Raw genomic sequence first — 18,083 nt, 5'->3', positions numbered from 1 at the left:
CACATACACACATGCCCATGCACAGTACACACAAGGTACACATACAGCACATATACATGCACAGTACACGCAACACATACACCACATGCACAGCACACACACGTGCATACACATACAACAAACAAGGCACACAGGTACTCACAGTGCAAGTATACACACATGCACATGGACATATACACGGTACAAGTACATGCATAACATATGTACACATAGCACACATAGTACATATAAATGCACAATATGTGTACAGTATATGCAGGCTACACACAGCATGCACATGTACATGCACAGTAAACATACACACCTGTGCACACACACACAGACACGTACAATGGGTGCAGGTGGTAGCCAAGGCAGCTATGTGTGCATACAAATACAAATGTGTCTGAATGTGGTGCATGTTGTGTTCCAGGAAGTGTGTGGACCTGGGACGGACACTGCCCTTCCTCCCTCCCTGCAGCTGCCGAGTGGAAGCCAGCAGCTCCTCCTGGGTGCAAGGCCAATATGGACGACCCAGAGCTTGTTTGTGGTCAGGAGGGTGAGGGGAGCAGCCTGTGGGAAGACTGGGACACAGCGCTGGCTGGCATGGCATTGGGGACATCTTACCTGGGTTAGTTCCTGGGTATCCGCTTCAGAAAGGGCTGGCAGGCTTGTCTGCAGGTGCAGTGCTGTGCCCTCCTGGTCTACTATGGGTGGCTCATGGTGCAGGGTACGGCCCATCAGCCCAGATGCTGCAAGGAGAGCAGATGGTCAGCGGTGAAATCTCTTGGAGGTGCAACAACCCTTGTGTGCTCTGGATGGCGGAGCGTGGTCTTTGAGGCGGTGTTCCTCCCGCCACCACACGCAGGACTGCTTCCTCTCTCGACCTCTGCAAGCCTTGCCTTGCCACCCGGCCCCGAAGGATCAGGATCTGCAACACTGCAAACACATGGTGGCCACTCTGTACCTCTCAGAGTAAAAGCCCTACATCCCAAGTGGGTTTGTTTTGTTTTGGTTTTGTTTTGATAAAGGCTTAAGATTTGTAGTATAAAACACAAGAATCATTGAACTCTGGTGAAATGCACGTCACACACGACTGGGAAACTGCAGTGACATCTGAGCTACTCTGCAGAAGGCTGCGGTTCCGGAGAGCACAGGAAGTGGCCCACAGCCCAGGCCAAGCACAGCCACACGTCTGCGCCACCGAGGTGGGAGGTGAGTCAGAGCTGCCCGTGGTCAGGCTCAGAGAGGACCTGGGTGTTTCCACCCTGCAGTGAGCCTCGGGGCTCCAGGCTACCTGCCAGAGGCAGTCTTGCTCCACAGAAGGTGACCCAGTGTGCCTCCTGCAGAGGCCACCTGCCCTTTATTTACAGAGCAGCTTCAACGGCAGCCTTGACACCCTGGGGCCCAGATAAGGGCGCAATGTTGTTTGCTCTTCTGCAGCACAGGCAGCTCCCCCACATCTGGTGTAGCCGTCATTTAGGAGGATGCCAGGAAACAGGCAGGGAGAGTGCAGTTGCAGTGCCAGCTCCCGATGGGGCAGGAAGGCAGGTGGGCGGCCTCAGCATCCCTCCCAGGGTCCTACCTCAGCCAGCAGAGCCTATGCCCTCCTCACTCCTGATGAATGTGGCAGCCCGGGAGCAGTGGCCGAGCACGCCCTCAGATAAGGAAAGGGGGGATATCTGGGAGTGCACTCTTGCTGGGGCTGAGGGCACATCCCCTCTAGCCTATCACCCCCTAAATGATCCTTATAAGCTCACCTTCCAACTCTACCCTCCACAGGAGAGATGCCACTTCCAACACGCCACCCCCGCCAGCCTATCACCCCCCAAATGGTCCTGACAAGCTCACCACCCCTGATAGCACCCGGCTGAGCAGAGAAGGAACAGCCTTGCCCAGGGCCACAAGGGACTGAGCACAGAAATGGCCCTAAAGAGGGAGAGGCTCCAGGCCCAGCAGATGGGTGCAGGTGCGAGTGGGGAAGTTGGGTGAGACTCAGGTGGGAAGTGAGGGGCTCCTTTCACAGACAGTACCAGCGGGACAGATCGCCCAGAAGGCTGTTTTCCTGTCCCACTCTTCAGAAACAGAATCTGGTTGCAACCAACCACAACAATTTTACAACGTAGGTTTGCAACACACAAGCTGTATATGGGTGCTCTCTGGGGAGCTGCGGCCCACTACTGTGCTCCTCTGAATTTGTACATTACCCGTGGGAGCCCGCAGGCCCTGACATGAAGCTGCTCACTGAGGAGCCCTCTGAAACGCTGAGCCATAGTGCACAGGCCAAGCTAGGCTGGAAGACACAGCCACAAACTCAGAGGATGCGTGCCCCTGGTGACTTGAGATCACAGGGTGGCCCCCATCCACCTCGCAGCACCAGCACAGCCTAGGCCACAGGAATGGAGGAGCATAAACTGCCCAGCCTGTGCTGCACCAGTGCCCCCTTCCTCCAAGAGTCCCACACCCCACTCTGCCCTGCCCAAGGCTCTCATAGTCTGCCTGCAGTGTGCTGTGTGATGGTCTACAAGACTGCTACGTGCTGGTGCCCCAGATCTGACTTGCTGGGTGTTGGGAGCTGAAGGACCATGTGCTTTCCTCAGCATCTTCTTGAGCTGCAATTCCCTGGCTACGACATCGACTTTAAAAAAACAAAACAAAACAAAACAAAAGCTATTTATTTTGTAGAGATAGCATGTCCCCAGGTTGGTATCAAACTCCTGGCTCAAGTGATCCTCTTGCCTCCGCCTCCCGAGTAGCTGAGACCACAGGCATGCAGCACTACAACCTGCTAACTTTTGTGTTTCTGTTTGTTTTGAGATGGAGTCTTGCTCTGTCGCCCAGGCTGGAGTGCAGTGGCGCGATCTCAGCTCACCACAACCTCCGCCTCCCAGGTTCAAGGGATTCTCCTGCCTCAGCCTCCCGAGTAGCTGGGACTACAGGCGCACATCACCACACCCGGCTAATTTTTTTATTTTTAGTAGACACGGGATTTCACCATATTGGTCAGGCCGGTCTTGAATTCCTGACCTCGTGATTCCGCCTCTGCCTCCCCAACTGCTGGGATTACAGGTATAAGCCACGGCACCTGGCCTAATTTTTGTATTTTTTTATAGAGACAGGGGCTTGCTATGTTACCCAGGTGATCCTGTCTTCTGCACCCAAGTGATCCTCCCACACTGGCTTCCCAAAATGCTGGGCTGCAGGCATGAACCACCGTGTCCAGCCCACACAGGCTCTTAAGGGCAGAGCCCCTAGGCCTCCCTACCTAGGACATGGCTTTCATTTCAGCACCTGAGGCTGCGTGACAGGGACACTCAGGCCGTTCTGGAATTTTAACAAAAAGGACTTTGCTTAAACACTCAGAAGGCTGGACAAAGCGCTTAAGCCTCAAGCCACAATGTTTCTGTTGGGTGTGGCGGCTGGGGTCCTGGTGAGGCTGCATCCCGCCATCTCCAGAGCCACAGTGCTCGTGGAGCTGCTGAGTCACGCTTTTAACATTTCTTCCAGGAAAGCTTAATGTGGTTCTGTAAGGATGGTGTCTGTCTTGGGGTCATGAGTGACTGCAATTAAACAAAAGCATCACAGGTGGGTTCACGGCAAGAGGGGTGGGGTGACTCGACCCTCTGGGAGTCACCTTGCTGGCCTGGGGGTGTAGGAAGCCAGTCCAGGAAGAGCCCAGGGCACACTGTGGGCTGCAGAATGTCTGAGTCAGCTGGAAAGAGGGTGCCCTGAGGCCAGAGGCCCCTGTGCAAAACACAGCTCCGTCTTCACTGCCAGTGCTGATGAGGGGCTGCCTGCACCTGCCTGGGAGCGGGGATCTCGGCTGCCAGCCTGTCTTTCCCCAGCAAGCCCCTTCCCTCAGTCCTGGCCTCCAACACTCACCTGTCACCCAGGAAAGGCCTCTGCTAGGCCTGGTGGGCCTGTGAAGCTAGCACACAGGTAAGGACAGCATAGGGAGCTGAATGAAGGAGATAGCAGCTTGTGTGCTCCATCTCCCACTCGACTGATACGTGCATGCAGGTGGGGGCCGCGCAGCTTCCTCTGATAGGCTCTAGGCCAGCTGACGCAGTAACCCCAGGCTCCCCAGTCAGCCCATCCTGGGCCCGTGGTGCCACGGCAGGCTCCTGGGTGCTTCAGCTCCAGTGGGAACTTCCCTGCCTCAAAAGACGCCTGGCACTAATGACCTGCAGAGTCAACCTCAGCCACCCCGATGCTCTGGTCCTTTACTAACTGCCCACTCTACGTGCCGGCCTCCTGCCCTGTCCTGCTGCTGGTGCTGTTGCGCAGACAGACACATGGACCAGGGAAGCAGAGGTACAGGAAAGGCTGTCATCAGACAGCTGCAAGCCCAGGCAGGCCTTAGCCCCAAGACAGGCAGTGAGTGACAAAGAAAAAACTCAGTGAACAAACAGCCTTCAAATATGCTGTGCACAGCAGGGTGAGGCTCACGCCTGAAATTCTAGCACTCTGGGAGGCTGAGGTGAGAGAATCACTCGAGCCCAGGAGTTCAAGACCAGCCTAGGCAACACAGCAAGACCCCCATCTCAAAAAAAAAAAAAAAAAAAAAATTAGCTGGGCATGGTGGTATGTGCCTATAGTCCTTGAGAGGCCGAAGTTACAGTGAGCTATGACTGCACCACTGCACTCCAGCCTGGGTGACAGAGTAAGGCCCTGTCTCTAAAAGAAAAAAATAAATAAAAAGAAAAAGAAAATACTGTGCATGTCCCTTGGTAGGATGTGTGGGAAGGAAACCTCACCCTGTGGCCTTCCTCCCAAACCACAGCCCAGGCTGACTGCAAGAAAATTTGAGACGGAGGCTGCTGTGCAAGCCCTGGCCCGGCCTCCAGAAGGCCCAGAGACACGTGAGGAGGGTGATCGTGCGGCCCTGGGTGCTCCTCGAGGCAAGGACGAGTGTCTAGAATAATAAAATTTGCGTTCAGCACACAGCCCTGCAGAGGTCTCTGGAAAGGCTCCCTGTCCTGGGTGTCCCTCCCTGACAAGCGCCCATCCAGCGTCGTGAGGCTGCCACCCTGTGGCCACACGTGCACCAGCGGTCATCCCAGAGGCAGAGATTTCTAAGACATCCGTCATGGTTTCCACCTCCAGGGAGCCCACAGTTTCCAGCTGAGAGCAGTAAACACAAGGAAGCTGGCACAGAGTCCCTGTGCCGACGCATGTACAACAGCAGCAGGCAGCGGGCAGAGGCAAGACCTCAGAGCCGTGAGTGCCCCACACACTACTGAGCTCCCAGCAAACGGGGCGCTGCCTTCTTGCTAACACAGCACCAGGCAGGGCACTGCATGCTCCAACGCCTGCACGGAGCCTCTCCAAGAACACCCTCTGGAGGCACAGCTGCCCCATGAGACCAGCACCTACCTGGACAGGCCAGGTTGCCCATAGGGGTGAAAGTGAGCACGGAGAGGAGGCACAACAGTCCCCTACAGGAGGCATAGTCCATCTCACACATGCGGCAGGTCCCTGTGGGACGATGTGCTGCGTGTGCCACGTGGCAAGATGGCTGCCCCAGGTACTTGAAACACCACGGGCCAGGTGCAGCCGTGCAAGTGAAAAGACGGTGCTCGCTGTGGCTACAACCCGCACTCAGGTGATCTAAACTAAGGGGGCCCTCCTAGCCGAGCAGGAAGGGTGACGCCATCAGTCCTGAATCCTGAATGCACATTGAGGCCCTCAGAAAAGGTCATGATTCCCCTCTGACCTCAAACAGCACAGGTTGCAGGAACCCACTTACAAACACCAGCCCGCAGAACACAGGAGTGCTGGCCACCACGGTGCAGCCAGGTTGGCAACATGGCAGGGCCACTAACCACACTGAGTGCTTCTCTACTGGGACCCTGGAGAGTAGTCCTGAACTCCACAGAATGTCACAAACTTCCCGCCTGAAGCCATACCCAGGGATCCCTCTTCAGTCCCCACACCACCAGGACAGTCCCCAACTCCACAGCACGTCACATACCTCCTCCCTGCAGCCATGTGCAGCAGTGCACCTGTGCCATTCACCTTGAATGTGGGTGAAGACCTCTACTCCCTGTGCTTCTGTAGCCTGTCTCCCACTAGGACACTCGGGTTCGGGCCTGCACTTCAGTGACAGCAGCTCATGGTGACCTTTGATCTCCCCACCTTGATCAATGGATTTCGTTACATGTCACACCATGTGCTCCATTCCATAGGGGTCAATGCCTGTCTTTGCAACCCCTGACTTTAAGGCATACACAGGAAGGTGGTAGGTTCTCTGTGATTCAACCACATGCTGCATATCTAAGGCGTGCACCTTTTGTTTTTAGGGTGTGTGTTCAGCCCTGGGGCTCATGGGACTCAATCTGTAATTATGTGTATTTCTTTCTGAAACTTGAAGCCATTTGGAATAGAAAGCAAAACATTTTCGTATTAGAGAAACAGGTTATGGGAACTGAAATCTTTCTCTCAAGAGAAAAATTAGAGAAATTGAAAGAGTAGCAAATATCTCTTCCTTTTAACAGACATCTGGCAATCAAAATCCCTAAGAGCACAGCTTTACATGCTTTACATATAGACACACATTAGAGTGTGGATGTCCATGTCACATACATGCACAATACATATGCACTGGTACACGTGTACATCATATGCATACATGCATGCGTATTAGCTATAATGCTAATATTAGAAAATGGAGTCTTTTATGACATTGAGATTTCTTAATCAGAGCTTGAAGACAAACTGCAGGGGAAAATTCGTGGATTTTACCATAGCAAGATAAAAGATTCCTGTAAGGGAGGAAGAGAGTCTAGAGGAAGTGGCTGCAGCTTCTAAGCCAGCCAAGGCTGATGGTCCAGGATAGTAGGAAAGTCTTGCACATCTGTCGGGGAAGAAAGCATATGAGGAAAGAAGAAAACACAACAGGCCATCCATAGAGCAAAACCTGCAGGGCCAAAACAAATACAAGGCATCAGAGGCCCCACCTCCTAACCAAAGAAAGGGTAAAGGCAAGAATAACACCAAGGGGCCACCAGCGTCCCATCAGACAGGCAGGACCATGGTGGCTCCTAGCACATGAGCCTCGGTCCTGTGCCAGGGAGGAGGTGGGCCAAACGTGGGGGACATGCCAAGACGCAGGGTGTCTGCCCCTCAGTCCGGCCCCGAGGACAGGCCAGCTGAGCATTCACAATCTACAACGGAGTCTGCAGGAAGGCACCGTGGCCACTCCACACATCTGAGAATGCCACAAACACACAGAACCACACTGCACAGTTCTCAAACACACATATCCCTAATAGCATGTCTGGGCGCCAAGCTGGGAAAACCTAGATTAAACGTCCAGGGAAGCAGGAGTAGGCAAAGTAGGGGTGATGGGAATGGCCCCACCAGGGGAAGTGAGATGGTGCCAGTCACAATCCTGAGGTGCTGGTTCCCACATCAAAACGAGGGGAGATGAGAAAGACAACAGCAGGAGCTTCCTTTTGCTCTGATGCACTCATTCTGAAAGCCCTTACTGTGTCGTAGAAGGTTCTGCATCACCATAACTGAGCACCTGAGACTGGGTAATTTACAAAGAACAGAGCTTTAGTCAGCTGACAGTTCTGTGGGCTGGGAAGTCCAAGGGCATGCCCTGGCTTCCACCAAGGACTCTCGTGTTGTGGCAGAGACACTCAAGAGTGGAAGCAGACATAGGCAAAGAGACAGAATCAGAGGGGCATCCTGCCTCCTAACAACTCACTCTTGGGAACTAATGCATTCCCAGAACTCATCCAGGCTTCCCAGAGGAAGCACTCACTACCACGAGAACATCACTGAGCCACCCAGAGGGCAGAGCCCTTGTGACCAAACACCTCCTAGCCCTGCCACACTAGGGACCAAATTTACACATGAACTTCGGTGAGGACAAACTGTATCCGAAGCATGGTACCGACCTGCTTTGGAATACATACACCTATCAAGTGTATAGTTAACTCTCAGTGATTTCAGATTCACAGATGTCAAGTACAAGGAAAATGGTCTGGAATTGTTTTCATGTATAAACAAACGAGCTGTCTCTAGCAAGCTGGAGGCCAGCAGCTGCTCTAGGTGACGCATCTGTTAGGCATTTCCCACAGGCGTGCTGAGTCTGGCTGTAATTTTAGAAGTCTGTGCACGCGCTCACTGCCTTGTTGGTCACTAACCTGCATGCCAGACTGAGCAGCTCTTCTCTGCGGGGGAAGAGGTTCTTGTGCTTCTGAGCACCAACGCATCTTCTAACAGCTCCATCTTCTTGCTGAATTGCACTTCTAAAATGGGGATAACCTCTGGCATCTTGGCAGATATCAAACGATAGGCCATGTCTGGCTTTCCAATAAACCGCTGGCGGATGCTAATTTCATAAGGTGAGTAGACCTTGATGTCATCCACGTCCTCTCTTTCAAACCTGTGCATGAGCAAAGAACTGGAGTCATGTATTTCCAACCCAGACACAAGGACAGTGAGCCTCCCTGGCTTAACGTGAGACTCTGTTCTGTGGGAAATAATGGCAGGAATTTTTATCAGTATCCTTTCTTTCCCAAAGGGTTCACAACTGGTCACAGGGACACCTTCCCTAGGCTTTGTTTCCGGTGGCGTCTTCCAAAGCTTGGAGCTGAAGGGCCACCAAGCAGGAGATTCCAGTTCTGTCAGCAATCTGAAAAAGCAAACAAAACATGGAAAACTGGATCAATTCATGTTTAAGGAGTAATACCTTTTTTTTTTTTTTTGGAAAACTGTTTTAACCTTTGTAAAGCATGTTGCCATTTTACTGTACTTCATTTCCACATGCACTCCATGAAGCAGGAGGCACAGGGACTTTTATCTCCAGTGTGAGAAGAGAAAGCTGGGGGCCAGGGCAGTGAGAACATTCATCCACAGATGCAAAGCCAACCAGCAAAAAAACAGCAAAAATGCACACCTTCTGCCTAGAATATCGCTCTGCCCACACCATGCTGCCTTGACGGGTCATCTTGATTCAAAATAAAACCTGTACTTACTGTCTAGGGAGCTATCTAACAGACCTTTCTGCTGTGATGGAATGTTCTACATCTGCGCTGTCCATACCGTAGGAGGCACATGTGACAACTGAAGCTCTGCCTAACAGGCTCCTTCCCCCAGCCTCGGCCAGACCCAGCATTAGAGTGCTTCCCCACCACCCACACTCTCAACACCCACTCTCATCCGCATGCTCCAGATTCCTGTTGGTGCCGACTGCACCTCCTCCTCAGAGTACACTATGTACCCTGTCTTTCAGCCTCTGCTGGAATTGGAGTCTAGTTGAACATCTACAGGTGTGGGGACAGGAGCTGAGGAGAACCCAGCACGTCTTGCAGGATGAATCTACTTAGACTGGGAGGAAGGGCTGCCTCTACTGGCCAGGAAGTTTCTGCAGCCTTCAGGGACTCAGCGTCCCCAGCTTCTGCAGGCTGCAGTCACATGTCTGCACTGGGGTTCTCAGGGTCCCGTTCCGTCTCGGTCACGCCCTCAATGTCACAACAGATGCCATGCGCAGTTAGAATTCAGCCACCTGCAGCAGGAGACTCCAGATTCTGTTTTCAGAAAGCTCTGTCCTGCAACTACAGGAGCTAAGGGCTTCCCTTGGGGCAGATCCAGAAATGTCCAGGCTGTTCCTGAAGCACCCTGAGCTCATTTGTTTCTTTCCCCATGCTGCCCAGAGGGGTGATTGTGTCAGTCAGGATTCTCCAGATAACAGAATCAGTGGGTATGTCGGGGGGAGGGAAGGATGGGCTTATTTGAAGGAATGGCTCCCATGGTTGTGACACTGCACCTAAGCTAACTGCCATGGGCCAGCCTATTAGAATTATTAGCAAGATTACAGGGGGAAAATCATGGCTACTTTCACTAACTTCCGGTTGAACATGGCATTTCCTTCCATCCTAAATGTAGACAGCTTGAGTATTAGTCGAACCTTTGTCTGTCACCAACAGAAATCTCATCACATTAGTTATTGCAGATCTCAATATATCACATCAACCCCTGCTTTAAAGTAACTGCAGTTACTAGACCCCGCCGTTGGCTTCAGTATCTCATACATCAATAGGAAGACATCATATGACCTCAGCCTGCACTTATTATAGGCCGTTCTTAGTCAAGATTATGTATTATTATCCAAATTAAAACAAAAGGTGCACAGTCAGTTTGCTCACTGGCATTTGGGATTTTGATGAAGGTAGATGAGTGAGCACTCCGTGGCTTCCTTGCCCTGACTTACCTCTAAGTGACTGTAATATTTGTGGTGCAGTAGATAGATGTGAAATGTCAAAGTGGTAGCTGCACCCAAGATGGTCTGTTTTAGTTGCCAAGAGCAACACTCACATGTTTTCTTTTACAGGGATGACTCCTAGCACTATAGTGAAGGTCTAGGGATGAAAGCGGAGATTTCTGGTTCCAAAATCATACTATAGACACCAACTGGCTCCACTCCTCCCACTGAAAACCAGAAACAAAGGCACAGCACTAGCAATATCCCAGAACTCAAATGTGAGAATGGGATGGCCTCTGGGGCCACAGAGAAAGGAACAATTCCGAACAGAGGACTAAGGGAATTGACCTTCCACATCCGAGACACTCCTCACCTGGATAAAGTTCCCCTGACTCACAGTCTCTTATCTGGAAAAAAAGAGATCGAGGTGAACAACCTGCTTCCCTGCCTTCTTGGGCTCCCTGGCAGGAGGCATGCTCCTACCTCAACCCATAGGAAGCACTGCCAAGGAAGAAACGGCCCTAAGCACAGCCAGAAACAGTGGGGCACGGCAGGACCAGGACGCTCAGCCCTGGGTGCTGTGCACAGTAACTGGGCCTAAGGAGACACCTAGAGCAGCTGTTGGGCAGTACTACACCACGGGAGGTGTAATCCCCAGGACCCCATGCAAAGGCCCTCGCCAGCCTCTCCACACGATTGGGACATCCCCTCCTAGACCTACCCCATTTCAGACAGGCAGCGCCCTAACTGTTTGCTGGAAATACACGTGGGCAGAGGCACCACTATCAGGGCACTGCTGAGGATGGTCGGAGGCTTCTGAGCAGACAGAAGGACAGGCAGGAGCCTGATCTAAATGGCTGGGGCCGGGTCCAGAAATATTCTGTGTATCAAAGTGGCACCTGGTCACGCACAGGGGATTTTCTTTTCTTTTCTTTTTTTTTTTTGAGACGGAGTCTTGCTCTGTCACCCAGGCTCCAGTGCTGTGGCACGCTCTCAGCTCACTGCAAGCTCCGCCTCCCGAGTTCACGTCATTCTCCTGCCTCAGCCTCCCGAGTAGCTGGGACTACGGGCACCCACCACCATGCCTGGCTAATTTTTTTGTATTTTTAGTAGAGACGGGGTTTCACCATGTTAGCCAGGATGGTCTCGATCTCCTGACTTCGTGATCTGCCCACCTCGGCCTCCCAAAGTGCTGGGATTACAGGCGTGAGTCACCGCGCCCGGCTGGGATATTCTTAAAGGTGACTAATTTGCAAATTAGATCTTAAAGGAAACTGATATTGAAAAAGAAGAAGAAAAAATCATACTCATACCTAGGAATCTCAAAACTGAAAGGGGACTGAAGGTCCTCTGGGCCAGTGTCCAATGTGAGTCACGTTACACAATCCAACAGAGATGAGAGACGCACTACTCATGTGATAACTTACTAGGCTTTCAACAACTGTATGTAGTCAGAAATGTTGCTTTTATTAAGCCAAATTTTCTTTCCTATTATTTTACCACTGTTGATAAAAAACAAAACAAAACAAAAACAAAAAACCCACACTCCATAATATATTTTAAGAGATTTATTCTGAGCCAAATGTGAGGACCATGACCAGTGACACAGCCTCAGGAGTCCTGTGAACATGTGCCCAAGGTAGTTGGGTTACAGCTTGGGTTTATATGTTTTAGTGGGACATAAGACATCAATCAATGCATTGGTTCAGTCTGGAAAGACGGGACAACTCAAAGCAGAGGCTTACAAGTCACAGGTAGATTCAAAGATTTTCTGATTGGCAATTGGTTAAAAGATGGTTTTCCCCTGGTGTTGGGCCACTCAGTGGCCCAGGTTCTCCTCCAATTGTCCTAGACAAACTCCATGTCGTTCTGCCAGTTGGTGGCCTGCAGGCGAGCCGGTGCCTGTCGGTGCATTCCTGTCACCTTTAGTTAAGAGTTATTATCTAAAAACCTGGAATCCCAGCATGGGCACAAAGTGAGACTCCATCTCTACAAAAAAATTTAAAAACTAGGCTGGGTACGGTGGCTCACACCTGTAATCCCAGCACTTCAGGAGGCTGAGGTGGATTACTTGAGGCCCAGGAGTTTGAGACCAGCCCGGCCAACACGGCAAAACCCTGTCTCTATCAAAAATTCAAAAATTAGCTGGGCATGGTGGTGTGTGTCTGTTATCCCAGCTACTTAGGAGGCTGAGGTGGGAGAATTGCTTGAACCTGGAAGGCAGATGTTGCAGAGAACCGAGATCACGCCACTGCACTCCTGACTGGGTGACAGAGCAAGACTCCGTCTCAAATAAAAGAAAAAAGAAAAGAAAGAAAAGAATACTGGCCAGACGTGGTAATGCATGTCTGTGGTCCAGCTACGTGGGAGGCTGAGGTGGGAGGCTCACTTAAGCCCAGGAGTTGGAGGCTGGAGTGAGCTGTGATTGCGCCACTGCACTCCAGCCCAAGTGACAGAGTAAGACCCTGTCTCAAAAAGTAAAATAAATAAAAATCTGGAATCAACTGAAAGGAGTGTCTGGGCTGGAGATAGGGGGAGGCCAAGGTTGTTACGGAGATTAGGTCTTATAGGTGGCTGCACTGAGAGATGACTGATGGCAAGTGTTTCCTACTCCAACCTGCAGGAGGAGGAGGGCATAATGAGGCATGTCTGACCCCCTCCTTCTTTTCATGGTCTGAACTAGTTTTTCAGAATTACTTTGGAATCCCCTTGGACAAGAGGGGATCCATTCAGTCAGCTGGGGTGCTTAGGATTTTACTTTTAGTTTATACAACTAAAGGACCTAGTTTAGCTTTCTAAAGAAAAAGGTCTCAAGTGACAGCCATCAGTTATTTTAGGCAGTCTTGATCAGCTTTCCTCTCCAGGCAAAATACTTTTGATTCCCTCTCACAGGTTCTGGTTTTAGTCCTCTCAATTTCCTGTGACCCCCTCATTTCCTCAGTGTTCCCCTCAAAGGCCTACAATGCTCCTGTGCCTCCTGAAGGAGCAGGGCAGGCCACCAGCTCTGATCACAGTGCTGTGAGGTGACCTGCCAAGCACATAATGACATGGGTGCACACACTTTAAAAATCTCTATATCCAGCCACTTCGGAAAAAAGCATGGAGGCTCCTCAAAAAATTAACAAGGAACAGTTTTGGAAGTGCTGGAAAGGGGAGGGCGTGGTCCCTTTAAATGATATGGAAGAGGGGAAGGGAAATGCTGGCTAGAGGAGGGCATGGTCCCTGACTAGGGCTCCATCCTCACGGACAGACAGGCAGGCATTTTTGTTTTCCGGCCCAAATGCATTTCCCAAGACCACCCTGGCCTGCTACACCCCCATCCTGTGCCTATAAACACCCTGAGACCCTAGCAGGCAGACACACAGGTGGCCAGACATCAAGAGGAGCACATCAGCAGAGGGACACAAGGGTGGCTGGATGTTGACAGGAATGCACCAACAGGCATCAGCACAGCTGCAGGCCACCAACGGGCAGAATGATGTAGAGTTTGGCTGGGGCAGTTGGAGGAGAGCCCAGGCCACTGAGTGGCCCAACTCCAGGGGAAAACCATCTCCCTTTGGGCTTCCTCATTTGCTGAGAGCTACTTCCACTCAATAAAACCTTGCACTTATTTTCCAAGCCAACGTGCAATCTCATTCTTCTGGTACACCAAGGCAAGAATCCCAGGATACAGAAAGCCCTTTATCCTTGCAACAGGATAGAGGATCTAATTGAGCTGGTTAACACAAGCCACCTACAGATGGCTAAACTAAAAGAGCACATGGTAGCACACACCCACTGGGGCTCCAGGAGCTGTAAACATCCACCCCTAGATGCTATCATGGGGTTGGAGACCCACAGCCTGCCCGTCTGTATGCTCCCCTAGAGGTCTGGGCAGCAGGGCACTGAAGAAGCCAGCCACTCCCCCTGTCGAATGCCCTGTGAGGGGGACAAGGGAACCTTTCCTTTTCAGAACCACCATGATTCCGCAATCCTGCTTGTGGGTTTACACCTGTTCCATGGTGGGCAGGCCTGTGTAAAACTGCCTGCGACGTGAGGAAGCTGAGAGGCTGCAGAAAGAAGATGACAGACCCCGTTTCTTAGAAGGAAGCATCTAACAGCGACTTATGGACAGGAAGGCAGGTCTGTGTCTTGGGCAGCGGTGAGATGAGGCAGTGGATCCCACACCATGGCCCCCAGACCCAGGGCTTCTGCACCACAGGAGGCATATGTGTAGGACAGACCCCGCAGGAAAAGAATCCCATATGAACCTGCCCAAGGGCAGGGTATGTGGTAAGTACCTGCCCTTACACAAGGAACAATAAGTGAGGTAGAAATCTTAAGAGGCATCCCCAGAATTGGGGTTAATCAGATGTTAACAAAGCCGATTAGCATCCAAGATAGAGTTGCTTTAGCCTCCACAATAGCCAAAGGAAATAAAACCAGTATCTCAAAGCGACACCGGCACTCCCATGTTCACTGCATCGTGCTTCACTATAGCCAAGGCATGGAAACCACATGTCCATCCACAGACGAATGGATTGAGAAAATGGAACAGTACTGACTCCAACTTAAGAGAAAAGCTTGTTTACCTGAATTTAATTATTGCTTTGCTTGAGTCTGTAGATTATTAAAAATGCCTTGGGAAAACAGGACCTTCAACAGAAATAAAAGAAAATACACCAACCAACAACTCTGGGAACCAACAACTCACTCTGGGACTCAACAGCTCTGGGAACCAACAGCTCTGGGAACGGGCTGATCAGCCTGATAAGAACAGGCTGATGGTGCCTGCAGAAGGCCACAAAGCATTGACCAAGAAAGCAAGGATTGACTGCCCATCTGAGACTTTGCAGGTTTCACAAGGGTGCTTTAATCATTTCCCCTAATTTCCCTTAAAAACCCCTGATCTGTAGTCACAACTCAGGGAGGTGGTCTTTGAAAACGAGTCTACCACCCAGAGGTTGCTGGCTTCCTTAATAAAGCTAACTTTCCTTTCACCAAAGCTCATCTCTTGGGTTTTGCTTTCAAGCAATGAGTGGCCGAGACCTGAGTTCGGGTACAAAAATATAGTGTCTATACGCCATGGAATTTTATTCAGCCATAAAAAAGAAGGAAATCCTGCCATTTCACCAAGATGGACAGACATGGAGCACATTATGCTGAGTGAAAGGCGCCAGACACAGAGACAAACCCTGCATGACGCATGTGGGACCTCAAGAAGCCAAACTCACAGAAGCAGAGAGAAGGGCAGATGTGGGGCGGGTGGAGAAGCTGGGAGAGGGTGGCCAAGGGCCACCTTTGGTTACAGGATGAACAAGCTCTGGGCAGTAATGACATGGTAGCTGCAGCTCTCCATACTAATAATACACTTGAAATCTGCCAAGAACACAGATCTTAGGTGTTCTCAACACTCTCAAGGAAAAAAAGAAAAAGGGAACAAAATGACAGGCATGTGAGGTGAGAGCTGTGCTCATGGGCATGACTGTGGTGGCGACTTCACAGTGGGTACAAACATCGCAGCACCAAGCCACATGCCTGAAACATACACAGGTTTTCTCAGCAATACCTCAATAAAGCTGCAAAAATTAATTATACTTAAAAACAAAGTCTTTATATAATTGGCCCCAATCTTTCACATTGTTTCTGACCTGCTTTTCAAAATCCTGTGTCAGATTTGTCTTGCTTGTGTCTGTTCTGTTTCTTGCATGTCCTGGAGGCTGGGAGCCCTGCCTGTGGGCCTGGGGAAATGAGCCGGGCACCAAGCGATGGGCCTGTCCCTTCTGGAAATGCAGTGGGTTACCCAAAGACGGGCTGAGCCAGAGAAACAAGAGTTCCACCCACAGCACCAGCATCTGACCCAGCACCTGGGCCCCTTTAGTGCTCCCTGACCACTGTGGCCTTGATTGTGAGGTGAAGAGCCTGCCCCGGGTCTCCCACTCTCATGGGACAGGCCGTCCTATGTTCACCTGCGTCGGCCTGCACCACCATGTCTCTCTCCTGCTCAGCAGCTGTCTCCCAGGAGTAGCCCGCCACCCTGCGTCAGCCCCACCACCTGTCCCGCCACCCATCCTGGCCACCACAGGCCCCGCTGCCGGCCAGGCGCGCTCTCAGCTGATCCTCGGCACCCCCATTCTCATGTGCCAAGGAGCACGTCAGAGTGAGGCCCTGTGCCTGCCTGCATTCGTGTCTCGTTCGTTCTTAGTGCTGGTGCTCAGAGCTCTTTCCCGCCAGGCAGGAGGACTGAGGTTGTCAGCCCGGCAGGACTGCAGGTCGCTTGCCTTGGCAGCCTCCTCCCAATCTCCCTCTACACAGTCTCTGGGCGCACACAACGCTAGCACGGATGCCAGGTGGCCACGTGGAAACTCGGCTGGGCACAGAAAAAGATGCTCCTTCTCCATGGCATTTGTTTTGTCTGTGACTGGGAGGAGGACGACACCCCAGGAAGCAGGGAAAGCCACACTGTGCACCCACAGCCTCCGCTCCAGGACCACAGCACCCTCAACTATGGCCAGGGCTCAGTCTTCTGCGAGTATCCCCGGACCTCCCCCTGCAGACACTCTCAGGGTCCAGCCCTGGGACACCCCTCAGCAGCGAGTCAGGGCAGGGAGGAGCCAGAGTGGAGGCACCATGGGGAGGGCTCCAGAATCCCATGGGCTGGAGGGCAGAGGGCTGGTCCCAGCTCACCAGGGCAGGGACCTCACCAGGAGGCCGGGATGGTCACATTAGTGTCCACAGAGCAGGGCCACGAGGCCCAGTCGTCAAGCACTACTCTGCACGTGTCTGTGATGGTGTGTGTGTCCATGAGATTAAATAGAAATTGGTGGACTCCCAGGAAAGCAGCTGGGCCTGTAATGTGGGCAGGCCCCGTGCAACCTGCTGAAGACCTTAAAAGAACAAGAACTGATCCGAGCAACAGAGTCATGGCCTTGGGCCTATGACTGTCCCTGGGGCTCCAGCTGCTGGCCCCCTGCAGACTCTGGCCAGGGTAGAACACACACCTGCCAGCTACACAGAGGAGCTGGGACTGTCGGGGGCTCTGTCATCTTCCGGCTCCAGTCTTGTGCCAGCAAAGCTTTGACTGAAAGGATCTCCTCTTAGTCAAGTAGAAGATGTGACCTCAGTCCAACTAACCCGCATGCTATACTGATGCACCAATACGACCCTACCTTAGGGCTGAAGGACAGTGGCCAATGCTGAGGCGGGGTTCCAGGGACACAGAGGTTCTGCCCACTGCAGCTGTGGGTGCTGGGAGGAAGTTCTCACTTTCCTCCAAATAATCACAAAACAAGAAACAACACGCTTCAAAACGACTTTTCAAGAAATAATAAAAATAATTGAAAGCATTTAAAAACCTGAGCTATGTGTACTGAAACACACACACACAGATGACACACACAGGCACAAACACACAGACACACACAGACACACACAGACGCGCGTGCGTGCACATACACACGTGCTCTCAAAGACGTGTCCTTAAAAAAGGGGCAGAGAGCAATAGAGGATGGCAAATTCAACACACACTTCTCCAAAGACAAAGGAAACAGACAAACACAGTGGCACCCTGACACTGAAAAGGGGGCAGACTGGCAAATCCAGGAAAGCGGACAGTATGCCAGCAGTGGGATGCTGAGAGATGACGCAATTAGGATGCCAGAGCCCCATGGGGTGACGAGGAAGGAGTACCAGCACCCTCCCAGCACGGGCAGGAAGAACCAGGAACACGCAGGCAGAAGTCCATGTGGCACTGCACTGGGAGACCCTCGGCTCCCAGATGGACCCACCCAAGTGGGCACCCCTGGGTCCCAGAAGAGGGACTGGACGGAACCTGAGGGCAGAGGGAGTGAACCTTCTACCTGAGCCAGAAAGCAGCCCTCCAAGACTCATGCTCCAGACAGGAGACCCC

The 18,083-nt window shown here is 51.9% G+C and overlaps 1 protein-coding gene across 6 annotated transcripts in view; it reads right to left on the bottom strand.

Annotated features, from left to right (window-relative positions):
- SNAP47 (synaptosome associated protein 47) overlaps nt 1-18,083 on the bottom strand; it is a 52,270-nt gene that overhangs the window by 13,482 nt on the left and 20,705 nt on the right. For all 6 annotated transcript variants that reach the window (XM_028826337.2, XM_028826343.2, XM_028826340.2 and 3 more), the window contains 2 exons: nt 8,136-8,626; nt 607-731 (listed from right to left, as the gene is read on the bottom strand). In XM_028826337.2, coding sequence (XP_028682170.1) covers nt 607-731; nt 8,136-8,626 — 616 coding nt within the window. The remainder of the gene's footprint in view (nt 1-606; nt 732-8,135; nt 8,627-18,083) is intronic.

Source organism: Macaca mulatta, chromosome 1 (genome assembly GCF_049350105.2).
Source record: "Macaca mulatta isolate MMU2019108-1 chromosome 1, T2T-MMU8v2.0, whole genome shotgun sequence".
In the NCBI taxonomy this organism is placed as follows: Eukaryota; Metazoa; Chordata; class Mammalia; order Primates; family Cercopithecidae; genus Macaca; species Macaca mulatta.
This window is presented reverse-complemented; position numbering and strand designations above follow the sequence as displayed.